At 38.7% G+C, this 18,712-nt stretch overlaps 1 protein-coding gene across 3 annotated transcripts; it reads right to left on the bottom strand.

Moving 5' to 3' along the window:
* Positions 1-286: 286 nt before the first annotated feature.
* LOC120806568 (spindlin-1-like) lies at positions 287-15,712 on the bottom strand. Of its 3 annotated transcripts, XR_005709714.1 has the most exons (9): positions 15,559-15,712; positions 10,273-10,369; positions 7,254-7,359; positions 6,451-6,499; positions 6,107-6,242; positions 5,638-5,755; positions 5,053-5,286; positions 2,491-3,692; positions 287-2,333 (listed from the first exon to the last, which is right to left on the bottom strand). XR_005709714.1 is itself a non-coding variant. In XM_040157869.1 (8 exons), exons 3-8 carry the CDS (start codon positions 7,291-7,293, stop codon positions 3,493-3,495), a joined length of 777 nt encoding a protein of 258 aa, XP_040013803.1. In that variant the 5' UTR covers positions 7,294-7,359; positions 10,273-10,369; positions 15,559-15,712; the 3' UTR covers positions 287-3,492. The 3 variants fall into 3 exon arrangements, 2 of the variants coding, with proteins under 2 accessions (XP_040013803.1, XP_040013804.1); XM_040157869.1 differs by having other exon boundaries at positions 287-3,692; XM_040157870.1 differs by lacking the exon at positions 15,559-15,712 and adding an exon at positions 15,247-15,432 and having other exon boundaries at positions 287-3,692.
* Positions 15,713-18,712: the final 3,000 nt, after the last annotated feature.

The raw sequence follows: 18,712 nt of genomic DNA on the forward strand, positions 1-18,712 counted from the left end.
AGCCACAACATTAAAGACAGTTTTAATGTTGTGGCTGATAGGTGTATGTACTGAGGAGGATATTTTACAGCTGAAAAATAAACTTGTCAGTGCTATCAAGATATGCTGTATTTTGCATTTCTTCTCTGAGATATTATTCCATTTTCAATCCACGACCACTGCACGTTGCTGAAGTGCCCTCAAGCAAAACAGCAAACTCCTCCTACCTGCTGACATCAACACAACCGTCTCAGACGTGAAATACCTGAAGGTGAACCATGGTGGAAAGAAAACAAAGCACGCCATGTCAGGTTTTCCAATAACCATAAAAATTATTAACATACATTTTTAAACATACAAAAACAAACAATACAAGGCAGAAGGATGATAGAAGGCCAATGTCATTCCAACATTAACAACAATAATCTGTTTTCATTATAATAGTGAAATGAACTGACTGAATTGGACGTAACCTCGCTGTGACTCCAGTCTTTGTAATGACGCATTATCTCGATAACTAAAATAGTGCCTGCTGAGATGATCACAATCATACTTCTCTTTAAAGAAAAATAAAACATATACACAAGAGCAGAAACCTACAGATCTCTTGAAGAGTTCGTCTTTTTTTTTTTTTTAGTGCGGTTATAATAAGAGCTGTAATCTGCCTCGGCAACTAACTACATCACAGGAAGCACATAGACTGAAGGTTTTACATAAAACACTGTTCTGTGTATTAATTCAGCTGAGCAATCTGATAGGTGAGGGACATATTTCTCCTACAATGCATGGCTCAACAACCCTTTAGTTTTTTTTTTTTGTTTTTTTTTAAATATTATGTATAATTGTTTGGGAGGAAAGTAAAGAACTGCTGCATCTTTACAATAACTGGTAAAGATGCACCAGTTATTGTAGAATTTTAAAAGGTCCAACCTCTAATACTTGAATGATGCTATGACATTGACCTTTACACTGTATTCAAATTGTATATTTCAATCAATTACTTACCCTCAAACTATAAGTGCAAATCAGTACAGAACACAGGTTTATACAAAATGTTCAGTCTTGAGTAAATCCAAATAAAATAAAAAGTACATTTGTGAAAAAGAAATTTAAACCTTCACTGCTTGTTAATCTCTTCAAATACAAAACACAACCTACTGTGTTCTCTCTTACTGCATACATGCTGTGGAACAGACCCGATCATCTTCATGGGCATCTGACAGACACTTGTGTTTTCTACAGACGGCCAGGAGAACATTAGATCTACGCCATGTACACACAATTTCCGTAATCTTTGGGTTTGTGTGTAAATACAAACTGGGATACTTTTGTTTCAGTACTATTATTATCGACCGACACTTTGTAGTAAACTGGAATCACAGGCTTCCAACACTCAATGTCTGAACTTTCTCACGGATACCTTCGAAACTTAAAACTGGACTGTTTCGCAATAGCAGATTTGTTTTTGTCAATTATGGTGACATTAAATGTCCAACACATTCATGAACTGTCCCGGGAATATTCTTCTTATCTCTTCCTCCAAATTTTTAAGGTGCATTAAACCACGTTTTCAGCTCCTTAAATCCTTTGAGTTTCCACGAATTGTGACATTTAGAATCCATCACTGTGTTTGAAGTTCAAATGGAAGAGGAGGAACCAATGAAACTGCAGATCTGGCTGTTTTTCCATCTGTTACAAACTATTTAACATTAAAACAAATTGCCAAGGACAGAAAGCGCTTTGGCCAAGTTTCAGTTTTCTTTCTCCGTCCTTTTACTCTTTCACTGATGATTTAGAAAAGACACCACAAGCAATTCCAAAGGCTTCAGTGAAATCACAAGAAAGCTGTCTGATCTTCTTAAACACCAAACAACTTCACAACAGGAAGGGTTTTGGCAATGATAAAAGCAAAAAGACAAAAATCTGTTTTAACTGCAGATGCCTTTGGGCGAGGATCTGTTGACCTTCTTCATCAATGTTCAGCTGAAGTTGGTGAAATGGAGCCTGTATAAGTAGCACACTGTGATGAAGCAATTTCTCTTGTTTTGATCTGTACAACAAGTGGAACAGAATCCCACTTCAGTCAACCTCCAATTGAACAAAAGGGGGAAAATTAGGTTTTGAGATATTTCCAAATACATTTTTGATATTTTTAATAGCTTCTCTTTTAGAGATGACCATTGGTGCATGACCAAACCAAACAGGCTTGATTGAAGGTTGTTTTTTCTAAAAATTATTATTAAATCGACCTGCAGGTGTCCAAGGCTTTCGACAGTCTCCAACTCTGAGGTTAAACTGGGACCAGTTCCTTCTGCTTCCTGTCTTATGAATCTCAGGTGTATGGAAGTCCACTTCTGCCAGGGGAAATAAAAAGGTGACAGGAATGGCAAACATAAACTTGACTCTTGGCAAGTCAAATGTTTGAAATTATAAATCTATTAAGTTGTTTTAATTTCTGTTTTGTAATTTTAAGTTGTAATGTTGATTTAATATCTGATTATTTTGACTTACCATGAGTATTTTTGTTTTCATCAATTCTAACTATTCATCTGTTATTTTCTTTTCCTGGGCAGAAATGCTCCTCCATACAGTTCTGATGCCAGTCCTTACTGGATGTGACAGATGAGAAGGATTCGAGAATTCATCCACCGAGCTGTTTTGTTTGTTCCTGTCTTCAAGTGTCCCGAAAACAAACAAAAGCTCCTTCTCCATCGTAATAGCAACTGTTTATTTTTCTGGTCCAAGAATTCACCTACTTCTAGCCTTTTTTCTTTTAAGCCCCCTCCAAAACCTTTCCTTCTTCACTGGGATATTTCAGTGGCCAGATTTGTAAGCTGATGTAGGAAACATAATAAAAAATCTCTGAAGACTTTCAGTTTGGTCATGTTCCATGCTGCCATCGACTCCAGAAATTTCACAGGACTCCAGGGATCATCCTCATCTTGTTTCTCTGTTTTCTAACAGAGAAGAGTTGGCTACTATCAGACTTTTCAGTGACATGTTCATTAGCTGAGCCACATATCACCAAGACTGGATGAAATCTGACACTAAAAGTGAATCCAAAGGTTTTGTTTCTTAACGTGTAAGGAGGTCTTGGGAAATCATGACAAGATTCCAAAAGGTCAACAAATGTTTAAAATGTGAGATTCTAAAAATCCTCCGTCTCGCTTCAACTTTCACAATATTTTTGGACAGCTTTCCTCTTTCTCAGAAAGGTATTAAGGGGCTTCAAAAATGTTTAGGACCTTGTAAGGGTAACGTAAAACCACATCCAATCTATTTTTTCTATTTTAAGAGTCTAAGAAGGTCATAGATGAGAGGCTTCAACTTCACTAAGCCCATTCTTGAGAAGTATCTATCCTGTGTTCTTCCACAGCAAGAATTCTTTTTTCCAATTTTTTATTTTTGTGTTTGATGGTATGAGGGACAAGCACTTGATCAAATACTTCCACTGTTTCAACGTGTTGTGTTTCGTTTCTGTCTTGGTGTTCAGGATGCCCACTATGATCCTTTTTACGAAGTTTTGACCAGGTCGTAGACGTAAATGAGGAAGTCGTCGTCAAACTTGATGAAGTAGACAGAGGGTTTGGCCTCCACCTGGTGGATGACCATGCCTGTTCGTTTGCCGCCGTCCTCTTTGGCATATTCAACCTGTTTACCCACTAGGCTGTCCACCACCTCGCCAGGTTCCCTCTCCGTTGGGACACTGTCATCTACAGAGAGACGGAAAGAGAGATGTTACCACTGATCTTAATTATGTTGCCATCTTATTTGGTTTTTATCCTTCTACTAAAACTGATAAAAACAAAGACTCAGATAAAAGGAGGTTTCTGACAGATTTAAAGGTACCATTTTGGAAAATGCTTGTTTGCCATCTAAACAGAGACAAGTGACATCTCTATAAACTAAAAAGTAATGTATCTGTAAGTTGCCGACATTAAATACTATAAAACTGAAAACATAAAAAAGAAAAACTTTATAAAACTTTATAAATAGAAATTAAAATTTTTTTTTTCAATTTTATAGAAAAGCTAACTCCTTCTTGAGTTTGTTAATGAGTAAATGATACAGCAGGGGGACCTTGAAGAAGAAACTGAATGTAATAAATTGCCTAAAATTGTGGCTGTATGTAGCCAATATGTGAAAGAAGCAAGAATTAAATTGTTGAACAATAATTTCTGTTCGATGTAAAACTGTAACAGGAACTTCCCTACACTGTACTTGGGGATTTAGTTTGGTCAGACTGCTTTGGATCCAGGTATTAGACAGTTTAAGTGCCTGTTATGGTTCAGAAATCCCTTTAAGCCCCAAGTTATGCTTACTGGGGGACCAGTCCCAAATGCCAAACATATCCAAGTGCGCATTTTCTGTTGTTACTGTGGGTATAATAACAATCTGTCAAGTTATTTTAAGACACTGGAAGAAAACAAAGGCTCCAGAACTGAAAGAATAGGTTAGTACAAGGGAGGAATTAGCATCTTACAAATGTATACTTAGTAAAATAAGTGTTGGTCAGGAGGAAGGGGTGTCTCCCTGGGACTGATTCTGGGCTTACATTATAGATAGGACTAAATGGAAATCAGTCTCCTCTGTGATTATGTGAACCTGTAGTATGACTCAAGATATATGTATGACATGTTTTCCCTCTTTTGTGTTGGTTTTTTGTTTTTTCCCCTCTGGATGTATTCATTTGTTTATTTCCTCCTAGATTTATGTACTAGAGTCTGCTTCTCAAAAAGTAAAAATGACCCTTGTGTTCCTGTATCCTGGAAACAATAATATATGTATGCCAGGTACCGAGCCTTTAAAAAACTAATAATAACAATTCCAAAAAGAATAATTCATTTAAACATCAGAATTTTCAATAAATCAAAAATTTGATGCAAGACCATTCCAATAATATCGGGTGCATTTACACCTGCCTTTTAAAGTGTATAAAGTAACTGGATATAGTATACTAGATATAATCCAAATGTTCAAGACACATAAAAGGAGCATGTGTGCTCAGGTAGGTTCTTCTTTGAAATCCCCACCTGTTAAAAAAAAAGGGTTGAACAAAGTAACTTCACTCACTGGAGTCAGGCATGATGCGAAGGTCTCCTTCTTTATAGTCATCCAGTAGCTGGTACATATAGAGGACGGGGTCTTTCTCGTAGGTGATGTAGAACCAGGTGGTCATGATGGGAGCCCGGGCCAGCACCATCCCCCTCCACTCCTCCTTTGGACCCTCCTCCGTCTCAAACATGTGCTCCACCGCTTTTCCTATCATGGCGTCTGCCAGACTGACGTCTGTCAGACGAGATTTCGCTGCAGGGATAAAAATAAATATTAATATTAATACATATTAAGAAAAATATATAACCCCTGTTAGCACTCCTGTGAGGCTGATGTCCATTGCCCACCAGAAAACAGAACTAATGGACAGAAAATGCTATACTTCTCTGTCTATCACCTGTCTATCATTACCACTATCTGGACAAGAAATGGTAAATTTGTCCAGAGGGTAGTGCCAGAGAAGTCATGTTGTTAGCTAAATCAAAAGGGTTTATCTGAGCGTTAGCATGTTAGCATGTTATTGTGGTCTACAGAAGTGAATGTATTAGCATTTAGCATGTTATGTTTTGTGGTCAGTGTGATCTACGCTCAGTTCAGTCTTACCCAGTCTGTCAGGGAGCACCTCCAGCCCCTGAACCCTCTCGTCTTTATGAAGCTCCAGACCATAAACACAGTCGAAACCATCATATTTTATCAGATAGAGAGCTGGGTTCACTGGCACCTGTTTGAAAACACATACAATTGAAAACACTTGTTTTTTCTTTTTCTTGTGCCTCTATCCACACATCCTTCCCTCCTTTATTCATATACGGCAACAACATTAGACATTATAGTTTGCTGGAAGTAGGCACCAGTGTAGCAGTGAAGATAAAGCGCTCAGCATAGGTGTATGCAGATAGAATGAGCACCAGATGTTTAAAATGGACTGCCTGTGTTGTTAGATAAGGATCATGGACATATGATTGGACAGTATATGAAAAGTGACTATAAAATAACTTCTGTGCCGGCGTGAACTACTACAAGGTTCCATTAATCCCTCATTCAATCAGTAATTACTCAACTGTTTGATTACCTGGTCAAGTACAGTTCCCTTCCAGACCACATGGCCTCCTCCTTCTTTCCACACGTGCTGGATCCTGCAGCCGACGATGTTGCGCCGAGGCTGCGACAGAACTTTAGTGGTCGGACCCAGACTGCTCTTATGTTTCCTTTACAGTGATATGAAACAACAAGGTCAGCATTATCTGCTGAGATTGTGTTTGTTGTTTGTACTTTGAGCTGCATCTGTTTGATTCCCTTATGTGGGAACAGAAACATTATCTTATATTCTAATCTCATCTTTCCTGCTACAGGATATTTGAGTCAGATTATTCTGGCCATATCAAAATTAATTAGCAGCAAAGCATCCTAACTCACTTATGGGGATTCTTTTTCTTCATCATATTTGCAGAAACACCTGCATGCCCTAAGGAGAAAACAAATCAAAGCACATTTATCAAAACACTGTACAAATTACAACTTTCTGCCAAAAATACAATGGCGGTGGTTTTGTGTGTCCTAGTCAGTTAACTACAGATCCTGGATACTTTATATTACTGCTGACCATTTTTAGAAGCATTTTAATAAAAGTGAAGACCTCTGCACTGTCTCACATAGTACTGCTTTATTTTGTTTGCTGTATGAACAAATATTACTTACAGAAGTTCCACAGTTATATATATATATATATATATATATATATATATATATATATATTGATACATAGATGCTAAATATGACCATTCCCCATTATAAGGATTATTGGTATTTTTGATCTTGCTTTTGACAGTTAGATCTGTTTATGCTTTTTCATATTCCAGAGACTTAAACTTGCTGCTGAGATAATCCATCACATTTAAGGTTTAGTCAGCTTCATTTTTCTGTCAACACTGTTGTGCAGTAAAACTGTTGTGAGCAGCATTTGAAAACTCTTCTTCATCATGTGTTTATGGACCGTACTGTACCAGTGATTTTGCACTTTTGCAGTTCAAGACTCTAAGTTGATTTTCATATAAATGAACTGAAACCAAAGGAAATAAATCAGAAAACTAATACCACCAACAAGGGCTGGCTGCAAGTCACATGTGCGACATGTTGCAAGTCACATGTGCGACATGTTGCAAGTCACATGTGCGACATGTTGATAGCCGTGTGTCCTGGCAGTGAGGGTGACCTCTGACCTGCATCAGCTGTGTCTCTGTGTCCCGGAGTGTTCTTCATTCATCTGGAGGCAGGGAGGCAGCCAGGCTGCCCGGCCACACAGCTACAACACAAACTTGTCCAGGGCTGAAACAACAGAAGGACAAAAACAGAGAATATTGTATCTACTGTGAGGAATAATTCAATCACTACCAGCCGAAAATACCAGATGAAGCCTGGGATCAGATCATCAATAATCTTTACTGATATCTATGGGTGAAAAGCAGGATTTCCAGCAACATCAATAGACCTCATCTAGTGTCTGAAAAACTGCTGACAAGGCTGACAAAGATTGTAATTTTTTCTCCCATTCATGACTGACAGAGGTACAAAAATACAGCTTGATATTCATTATCACGATGATGTTGATTTGTCTAAAGTTTCTGGAAACTGTGCGATACCATTTTCTTATCTTATATACAGTGCCTTCAGAAAGTATCAGACCACTTCATTTTTGCACGCTTTATTGTGTTGTATAATTAGTTTTAAAATGGTAACAATGCCAATTTCTCCCATAAAGCTACACTCAATAATCCATAATGACAACGTGAAAACAGGTTTTTAGAAATTTTTGCAAATTTATTAAAAAAATTCAGAAAATTAAATCTCACATTTACAACAGTATTCAGACTTTTAATTCAGTACTTTGTAGATGCCCCTTTGGTAACAATTATAGGTTTGAGACTTCTTGGGTAAGTCTCTTCTTCCTGAAGCCACTGTATATCCAGGGCCTGTACAGCAAAGCAAGATTAGTGGATTATTCAGTTATTTTGGTTTATCTCAGGTTGTCTGTTATTGTGAAGCTGGCTCAATTTTATCCGTGGTACACTACCATGGTAACCTATGCTGCCCAAGACTAATGCACTACTAGTCAAGCTTCAAAAAACGTGAATAAATAGACCTTCCAACAACTTCAAAGTTGGTTGATTTATGATTGTTGATATCCTCTGCATACAGTATTATATTACAACTACTTTTTAGTGGGGTTGGATGGTGTCAAGCACTGCAAACTGGCTTCAAATGTCTGGTCATATTTGAAAATATTCTATACTTATTACATCCTAATTTTGCTGATTTTATCTAATCAAAGTTCTTCTATGACGAATGCTTAGACAGCTTTTAACGTTTTAGAACTAGCATTCTAACACGCTACCATTATCAAGCTAACATTCTTACAGTGAGCATATTAACATGCATGTAAAATACTTCTGAATGTTATCATGCTGACTTTTGTTGTGAAACATTTAGCACATTAGTATGCTAAATATACAAACCATACAATAACATAGGTTACATGCTAATAAGTACAATAGCATGTTATCATGTTATCATGTTCTGCCAGCATTAACATGCCAACATACTGAATATTAGTATGTTACATTAACATGTTAAATGTTAGCATATTATCCTTTTTTTGCCAAGATTAGCGTGCTATCTCCTTCTCCTGGTCATTGTTTGATTGCTGCAAAACTGTCGTTGAGTAATTTGTTCCACTTTCAGGGAAGTGCTTGAGACTGTCATCAGAGGCTGATAGTGGGAAGTACCAGCATTAGATGATTTAGTCCATGTCTTTGGTTTGTGGTGATCTTGGCAACCTCAGAAATTAAGGAGCAGTTTTTGTACGTTTTGGCCCCTTTACTAAGAATTACATACACTGTCTATCAAGTGATAGACAAAATTAGCTTATACGATTAGCATGTTAAAGGATTGGTTTGCAATTTTTCAAGTCTGTTTTAAAATAATACTCAGGGTCATTGTGAACACTGGAACAGGTTTTGCATGCTGTAGCCATTACAAAATATGTGAACCCATTCTTTAAAGGTTAGCACGTTTTCGCATTTTGCCAACATTAACATGGTGATATACCAAACATTAGCATGTTACTAACGTGGGGAATGAGCAAGCATTGCTTGATCATTTTAATGGTTTCAGAACAATTGATTTTGTTAATAAGGTGAAGACCAGCGAATTTTTATTCCTAGATGGGTGAAACCTTAAAGGTCTAGTGAATATCTCTTCATGGTCCGCTAGCTGTCCGTTCTGTGTGTGTGCTATGTGTGGGTAAGACATTCATCTTACTCTCTAGTTTGCCAGGATATGTTGTTGGTGTGATGTCAGCTATAGTAGCAGGAGAGTTGTGCGTATCGCTGTCTGCAGCTGGTGTGCTGGCTCTGGGAAACCGTCTCTACCTCTCTGCATATTAGCTTTACAGCAGCAACTGTAGCAACAGTTTGCTGTCTCGTTGCTCTATATCATGGTATATGTCCGTACAATGTGCAAAGAACTAAAACACAATTTTACTGGTACAGTGGGATTATTTGGGTTGATGCATAATTTGAAATGCTATGCCAGGTAACATTAATTTACTTGTCAGCTTAGCTACAAACCTACAGTCCTCTCTGTCACTGTAGTTTTGTAAAAAACAATCTGAACAACTAACTATCGCTAGTTTTTACTCCGCTGTGTCTTGGATGCTGTGTTTGTGTACATGTCATTTGTTTGATGAGGTTTTATATTGTAAGGTTTGTTTTGCTTCAGCTCTGAGAAAGTATCTTCCACACCATATAAAACGCTCTTGATTCCATCGTTGCCTTGGCAATGCGCATCCATGAATTTGGAGGGCAGAGCTTCTGATGGAGCACTGAAGGGAGGGGTGTATTTGTTTTGCTGTTAAAATACCAGCATTTCTCCAGCACTGCTTACTCCACCTTTTAGATTCGATTGGAACCGGGAATAATTGGATTGGAATAGACTTAATAATAATTTTAAATACTTTCAAAACCTCAGGAACTGATGTAGTAATACTGGAAAAGAAAAGCAAAGTATCATCTGGAAACATTAAAACTGTAGGATTTGTATTTGTTATAGTACTAGTATATATATTTGCACTACTATGAATTGGAAATTTTCATGCAATACCCAGTCCTATTCTTCAGTAGACATTTTACAATAATGTGATGATTTACATTAAAAAAAAAACTAGGTCGCTAAAGCTTTTACCCAGTCTCAAGTATTCAGGAATGATGGTGAGTTGTTTAGCACTTTCAGGTTTTCAGGAGTCAGGCTTCACGTCTACAGGGCAAAACCAGGATCAAACCTGTGACAATAAAACACAATTCAACAAAACTGTCAGATGATTGATCTGAAAACAAATGCATCAGGGTCACAATTATGTTTTATTTCACTGTGACTTTCAGTAACTGATAACAGTAAAATAAGTTCAAATTTTAGATCTGTAGTTGAATTATTGATATATACAAGCCCATATGACCACCTGTCACCATGAAGTTTTATATTTAATGATGACAGCTGAGCTACCACAATAATGAGAGTGCAAAGGGAGACTATGAAATGTGGCTGAAAGCTCTGGAAAAGCTAGTGTTTGGACTTTTGGTTAAGATTTCTTTTTTTTTTTTGTCAAACCATGTAAATCTCTCACTCAAACCATCCAGTTAATGTTTCTGGTTGTGAGAAGCAGGGGGCAACATGCCGACTGTCTGACTGTGTCTGCTACAGTCAGGCAGTCTGCTCTGACAGTGAAGGTGTCTGAGGAATTTTGATTCTGCAGTCTCTCTGTTTGACATTTTTGCATTCTGTCCTGAACTCTGACTGCAGGCTTCATTATTCATCAGCAGGAAGGACTCATCAGACCCTCCATGTTATCTTTATCACAGCAGCATTTTGGGGGTTAAATACAATATTATTAAATGTTGAATAATTCTTAAGGTGTTTTCATGAGATGCCCCATGAACTTCCTTTTTTCTAATCAGTTACAATTACATTATACATCATGATTTAGTATGCAGTCAAAAATTAGAATGACATCACTCAGACCGGCTGTTAACTGCTCACCTGAAATTTTTTAAATCCTGATCTGCAAACACAAGTGTACCCAAGTGCCTGCACATCCACAAAGTAATAGATCAATGTCAAAACTGATGATAGCAAGGACCAAAAACGTGGGCTGTTGCCATAGATTATTACACTTAACTCTCTCACAATACAAAATTAAGACTTAATGAATAAGCCACAAACAATCAAAACCATAAACAAATGTTATGGATATGTAGTTACATACTATTTATAAACATGCACATCTAAAGTTGGCACCAAAACTTTGCCCTGAATTTGCCAGACATATTTCTTTTTTTCTTTTACTAAACATAAAATGTATTTTAAAAAGGCATCTACACCAGCAAGTGACCAAACTGTACCTTACATTTCATGGTGAAAAATGAAAAACAAAACGTGGATTGGTGGACGAGTAACAGAGCAGCATCAGTTCAGCCCACAGTGGATCAGCCTTCAAAAGGTTTCATGTCCTGGACATGAGACTTCAATTATTGATCAGTGGAGTCTGTGAGGAATGCTTCCTGTGTATTATTCATTTGTTTGCAGGGTGTTATGTAATGCATCTGACCCTCTAACTGCTCTCTGTGCCCTTCACTGTCTACTCAACACTTTTAACCATAAAAATCTTCAGACCAAAGTTAATAATGTAAAGGAAAACTGCTGTAAAAATGAGAACAAAACAAGTTTGTGGGAAAAACTATGTTACAGCTATTTTGTTGCCGGATCGAATGGGACATTCCCTGTCTGTACCCACATCTTTAACACCCGACCTAACTGAGCCCGACTCGTATGTATCCAAATTTGAAACACAAAACCAACTCAAAACCCAGAGCTATATAAAGGGGGAAAAATAAAAGGAAAAACATGAAAAATGACTGGAGGAATAGGACGGCGATCCTCCCATCCAAAGGGCACGGGGGATAACTGAATGGTTTGATGAGTATGAAAATGATGTGATTCATATGCTATGGCCTTTACGGTCACCAGATCTCAACACAATTGAACAATCTTCAGATTTTGGACTGACGTGTTAGACAGCACTCTCCACCACCACCATCAAAACATCAAATGAAGGATCATATTCTGGAAGAATGATGTCCATCCCTCCAGCAGAGTTCCAAAGACTTGGAGAATCAATGCCAAGGAGCATTGAAGCTGTTCTGGCGGCGTGTAGAGGGCCGAAACTTTATGTTGGTTTTGCCTTTAATTTGTTGCTCGTCTGTATATTTTTTCTTTATTTCATTCAATACTGACAACATTACTGAACAACAAATCGGCTTGCAATGCATGGACACAAATGGCAAAGTCAGAAAGAGAAAGAGAGAAATTTCTGTATAAATTACTTTTGAAAATAACAAAACCTAAACCTGACTTGAGCCCCAAGTTTTATCCAACAACCAACCACCGGAAACACAATACATTTGTTGGGATCCATCAGGTTCAAGCCGGGTAGCACAACTATAACTAAACCAACATTCTCAAATACTGCCTACATCTACCACAAAAAATATATTTGCCAGCTCAAAGTTCTCCAAAATTATTTTGCAGCTTTGGTAAACAGCTAAAGCTCCGGATTTAAAAGACTGGGTAAATGCAATGGCAGATATTGCATCCTATGAATCTATATTAAAAGGTAGTTTGGAAGATGGAACCCCCCCGGGATCTTCTTTGGACCTACATAAAGACTGATGGGGAGCCTGTTTAGATTTTCAAGAATCGCCCAAATCTTCTGTGACTTTCACATGTTCTGATCTTGCTTTGTTGTGGACTGAATCTCAGACTTCTGTATGGGCTACTTATTTTTATCCCTTTTATTGTTATTTATTTTGCTTGTTTTTTGTTTTCCACACCACATCTCATGGTCATGTTTGCGCCTGTGATCATGAAGTGATGTGGATGTGTTTCCTAGTGCTATGCACCAGCCCCTTTCCTTGGAAAATTTAATAAAAGACACAATAAAGAATTGTTATTTGCTGCAACTCGTGTAAGTACATTTTCAATTTTTTGGAAAAAAAAGAAGAAAAAAAACAAAACAAAAAAAACCATGTCAACCCCTAATGTCAAGTGGTACAACAAATGCAGGTATTGTATCTCAAACACATTCCTGCTCACTGCTGATTACCTGGAGAGGAAACTAACCTAGCAGAAACACAATAGATATTTTGCAGTGTTTGGCTGCATCTGATGGTGCTTTCCTTCCCATTGCCCCAAGTAATATGTGATTAGTCATCTTTTGTCACGAGGGGCCGAGCAGTGCTGGACAGGAACGACTAAACGTTATTCTGTCCAGTGTGTATCTTCAATGAACTGGAACCAGAGAGGTGGACTCTAGCAACAAAGTGGGAGCAAAAATAGATTGTTCTTTGCACACACACACTCCACTGGTACTGTAAGGAACTCCGGACTGAAAAATGTATCAAACACTGAACGTTTGACTCTTGCTCCCCCAAAAACATCTGGATCATATCAAGTCCCAGCATTGCCCAAACTGTTAAAACAGTCAGACCTCAGCTCCACGGACCAACGAGTACAATAAAGCTACCATATGTTTTTTAAGACTAGTTCTAGTTATTTAACACTGAATCTGCCAATTCTTTTACGTAGGTTTCTGTATTTGAAAAAAGAAAGCTTTAAAGTAATCAGTGCTTACACCCCAGTCTGTTTTCTCTGGGATAAGATCAGGTAGAAACTTTTAATGTTTACAACATTAAGAAAAGCCATCTCTCGGTCTAAAAAATCTTCTAGAAGTATCACTTCAGAATTTTAATTCAGCCTGTTGTGAATCATTTTGCAGAATGATTGGTTTGCTGTATGTTAATGCATACCATGCATATGAATAATTTGACCTAAAATTTCAAGCAAACTGAAGCAAGCAAATTCAAACATTAAAATACAGTAAAAATCAACAGAAATCTTTCCATTTCAAAACCAATTTCTGTAGTAGATTAGTAGGGCCTGACTGATAAATCGTCAATGGCTGCCTTCGGCTGCCCTCCATTTGTCACGTGACCCTCACCTTGCATCACAGAGGCCCCTCAAGAGTCTACTGAGAGAAGGGGACTAGTAACACCAGTGTTGACATCACTGAGAAAGGCGTAGTTCTGAGCGATGAAAAGTCAGATTTAAGCACTTTCACGTCTGGTCCTCACAGCGATCTTTTACTAAAGAACAAATGCCAAGGCTGTTAATGCAAAAAAAAAAAATGTAAGTTGTGTTATTCCAAACGTTTTTCATATGTCAACGCTGTGTTCAGCACAAACAAAACTCCAGTCACCCATCAACTCCATTCTATCGTGCAGTGGTGGAAGCGAACATCTCAGGGACATTATCTCAAAATCTTTTAAAATAAAAACCAAAACTATCTGCATGAAGAGATGCCACTAAGTGTAAGTGGGATTGCATGATTTTAATTGCACTTTGGTTGAACCGAGCCTTTAAAGAAAATGAAGCTTGTGGATGCAGACTGTCTTTGTTACAATGTGGGAAGACGGATGTGCTGCAGATGTGTTGAAAACAATACATTTTTTGGGACCGCAAGAAGACGAAGATGACCACAAATGAAAGGAAAACACTGTTGTAGTCTTTTACTTCTCTAATCCTCCATTTCCGGTCAGTGGGCGATGAGCATCAGCAGGTCGGCAAGTGGGCTGTTGTTTTCCCTGCAGGATCAGACTCCAGTTGACCTTTGCTTTGATTTGGTTACATTTTGGAAAAGGGGGCGTAGCTACCAGCAGTGTAGAGCATTCAAATCATCTTTCAATGACTCCAACAAAAAAATGTCACAGCTGCACTTACTTCACTGACTACTTCATAATTACAAAATGCAGCAGACGCATCTGTGCAAGGCTGTGCCAAACCAGACCATGTGTTAAAAATAAAGGTTTTCACTGCTTTCAGTCTACACTCTGACAGCTGTTTCAGCCTCGTTTCTTATGTTTCTTTCTTTTTTTTCTGCCTGTCTTCCTGTCAATACATTAGGCTGCTAGTTTGACCACCTAGCTAAGTGGCTAGGTTTAAAAAAAAATAAAATAAATAAATACACTGTCATCATCTGCACTGACAAACGAACAAGCAGGTTCTGCAGGGCGAGCGTCAGCCATGTTGCTCGCTTTTTTTACTCACTATTATTTGCAGCTCCAGCTCAGGTGAAAAAGGGGGCGGATAGGGGCCTCAGACAAGCGGACAACGGTGGTACTGTCCGACAGCATTTCTGCGGAAAAGGCAGGAATATCCCAGACAGAAAGACAGCAGCAGACTGGGTTAGGTCTATAGCTGTCTGCTGCTGCTGCTTCCCCCGCCCCTCCCCCGCAAGACCAGCCGTCGGCGGGAGAACGCAACTGACAAAACGAGCGCTCAGTGTGTGTTGTTTTTGGCTGTTTACCTGCGGGCTGACTAGCTAGCGAGCAGACAGGTGCGTGTTTGTTTCTGTCTTACCGTTATCGTTTTTTAAAAATGGAGGTCGAAGGGGACAGCGGCGGGGTCTCTCGCCTCCTGCTGTCTGTCCACAGAGCCCGTTTCGACTTCACAGGAACCAGCAGAGACTCCACGGCCATCTCGCCGTGGAAAGTTAAGCTAAACACGACGAAGCGCGAGGCGTCCGGTCAAGCCTTTCACAATAAAAGCGCCTGTGTCTGAGATTAGACAGTGACAAGATGACAGTACATGTTCCAAAATATACATCACAAGAAGGTGTAGTTGGGGTCGTGTGTCCACTAATGTTAGGCATCTTTAAAGGAACATTCAAAAATAGAAATATTTCCTAGGATGATATTGTTCTGTTGTCTTCCCCAGAGCCAGATGAGAAGATGGATATCGATTTTATTACAACCAAGTTTCAACGAGGATGGCAAGTATGAATACAGTAATGAAAAAAGTCATTTTGAAAATGTAGAATAGAGTGTATAACATCATAATTTTATCATTTTATGGTGTAAATTGTGAATATAAAGAATATTAATTTGATGGTTTCCAGTTTCACCCCCTTAAACGTGTGACTTTCTACAACAAATTAAAAAAATATATATATTAAATAAATTTTGGCCCAGTTTCTTCATTCCCCCCTTTTTATACCACTTTTGCTTTATTTTTGACACACTTTGTTTTTTTTCCTTTTTATTTTGATGCATTTTATTTCTATGTTAACTCTTATTGTCAACTTGTTTGACTACAGTGAATTTTAAAAAGTCTAAAAGTGGTATATAAGGTTAATAGGGGTTATAGAACACACTGAAAAACCAACCCTAAGAAATACTAAGAACAAGAATGGAAGAGATGACGGAGAAGTGGAATTTAACACAAAGTCAAACCATGGACTGTAAATAAAGACCCAACTTTTATTTTACTTTATCGCCTCACTTCCGGCCATATTGCTGTGAGGGTGACGTTCCTCGCTCTCTCTCCCCGCCCCTGCCTCCCTCTGCCAAATAGTGCAACTGAGAGAAAATACAAGGACACAGACTGGCGCATTACGCTGTTTTTCCTTGCTTAATAGTGATCCATCCTGGTGTTGAATGCGACAGTGGAGGAGGCCGACAGACAGACAGAAAAACAGTCGAAAAGAGAGAAAGACAGATAGAGAGATGAGCATAAAGGGGAATCAGACAGATTCAGATACTTAATTAAATAACAAAAATTAGTTGTTATAAATGCAGTGTCTTGACAGTTATCAAAGCAACATTTTCTTATGTTATTCCTCCTGTCAGAACTGTGATGCTACTCTGTCAGTTAGTGGAGTTTAGTGGAGTTTATTGTGCCTTCATCTTCTGCTGGATTCATCAAAATAACACCATGCCATTGTTTTGTCCACATTTTCGTTCAGTCTGAATGTATTGCTGCTTACACGCAGTCATTCAGTTGTGTGTGTTTTTTATAAACCTATAAGGACAGAAAGGACAAGGTATCCCTTTTGGGTGACACCGTGGAGAAGCGCCTGCATTCACCAAAGGAAAAAACTGAGACCTCTTCTTGTAGTGATGACTTCTTTATCTCTTAATTTTGAGGAAAGATCTCATACTTAGGAGATCCGGTAACAGGTGTTCTGTGACACATCAGATTCTGTGACCCGCTTTAGGAATTTCAACTACATTGCCACTGCAAACAGTTTTGTCATGTAATTGTATCCGTAGAAGATCATAGACTTCAGAGATTACAACTACAAAGTTGAAAAAACCAACATCAGAAGAGGGTGTGGGTGATGAAACCAAGTTCCGATGAATACCACGCTCCACATCCAGCTAGTCGCTAGCTGTGTCTGTCTGCTGTTTGGTGCTGGGCAGGTAGTGGGCAGCAGGTTTTTGAAGGCTTTTTCGTTGGAAACAGCTGTCTGCTGCGTCTGAAAACGATGCGGTGAGAGCGGCGAGAGAGAAACTATAAACAGTAAAGTTGCGGGCCAGCGATGAGCCGAACAACGAGAGAGAAAGGCGTTTTAAAGTCCGTAGAACTGAGGGGATCTGCAGAGTCCGGTGAAAAGTCTCCTTGGGTTTGTCAAAACGAGCGAATACTTCCACATCCATGTAGTTGTGTGATACATTGTATATTATATTGATTATAGCAACTTTTCGGAAGTGCAGGAATGTTTTTGCACAAAAAAAGGAGGGACCTGAAACACAGTGCTGTGTGTGGTGGCCACTAGCCATTCACGGTCAACAGTAAACTTTGGGATGTGGAACAACTAGTGCATGCTTCAAGATGCTTCAAGTGAAGCATCTTGAAGCATGTGAACCATCCCTTTGAAAATGTCCAAATGTTCTCTGCTCAGTAATTCAACACAGTCTTCAACAGACTGGACACATCTCGAAGGAAAGCACTAGAAAGCCATTTGTTGACTTTAAATAAAACAGTGTGAGATGACTGATGTTGACTTTATGCGATATCCACGCTTCAGTCACATACTGTCTATAAAGTGCATCACAGATGCCTCTTATTCTGCTTCCAGTACTGCCGCATGGCCCTGGAGCAGCTGTGCATCTCCTCATGGTTCAGTGGTCAAACAAACAAACATGTCTAACTGGTAAATGTCCTGTTGTCGACACTCAGCTGGAACCTGGTTTTATAAAACTGACAAAACAATAAGACAAATACAACAGACACATAGATTCAGTTTTACTGTACCACACTCTGACCTGACGACTCTTCACCAAACTACATTACCCATCACACACTGCAATACAGAACTACAAGTGTGTAAGCTCACAGATCACATTTTCAAGTCTCAACACAAAACATTTTATACTATTTCCTTTAGGCCAAAAGTGCTCCATTCTCGGAATTACATTAGTACAAAGTGGTTACCATGGTAACAGCCATCCATCCTGTTGGGGCAGCTGTGGCCCAGAGAAAGGTTGGCAATTTGTTTTTCCTGGACTGGTGGAAAAAATGTGGGAAGGGGGAGTGAATGAACAGCGCTTTCCCTTCCTATCCACGGCTGAATTGCACTTGAGCAAGGCACCGAATTCTCTAACTGCTCCCTGGACACTGCAGCTGTGGCTGCCCACTGCTCCGAGTGTGGACATTTTGTCAATAACAGTCTTTTTTTTTCTCATTTTTCTTACTTTCTCGTGAATTTTTTTGGGATCAAGACTAATTCTGT

Source organism: Xiphias gladius, chromosome 20 (genome assembly GCF_016859285.1).
Source record: "Xiphias gladius isolate SHS-SW01 ecotype Sanya breed wild chromosome 20, ASM1685928v1, whole genome shotgun sequence".
Taxonomy (NCBI): Eukaryota; Metazoa; Chordata; class Actinopteri; order Istiophoriformes; family Xiphiidae; genus Xiphias; species Xiphias gladius.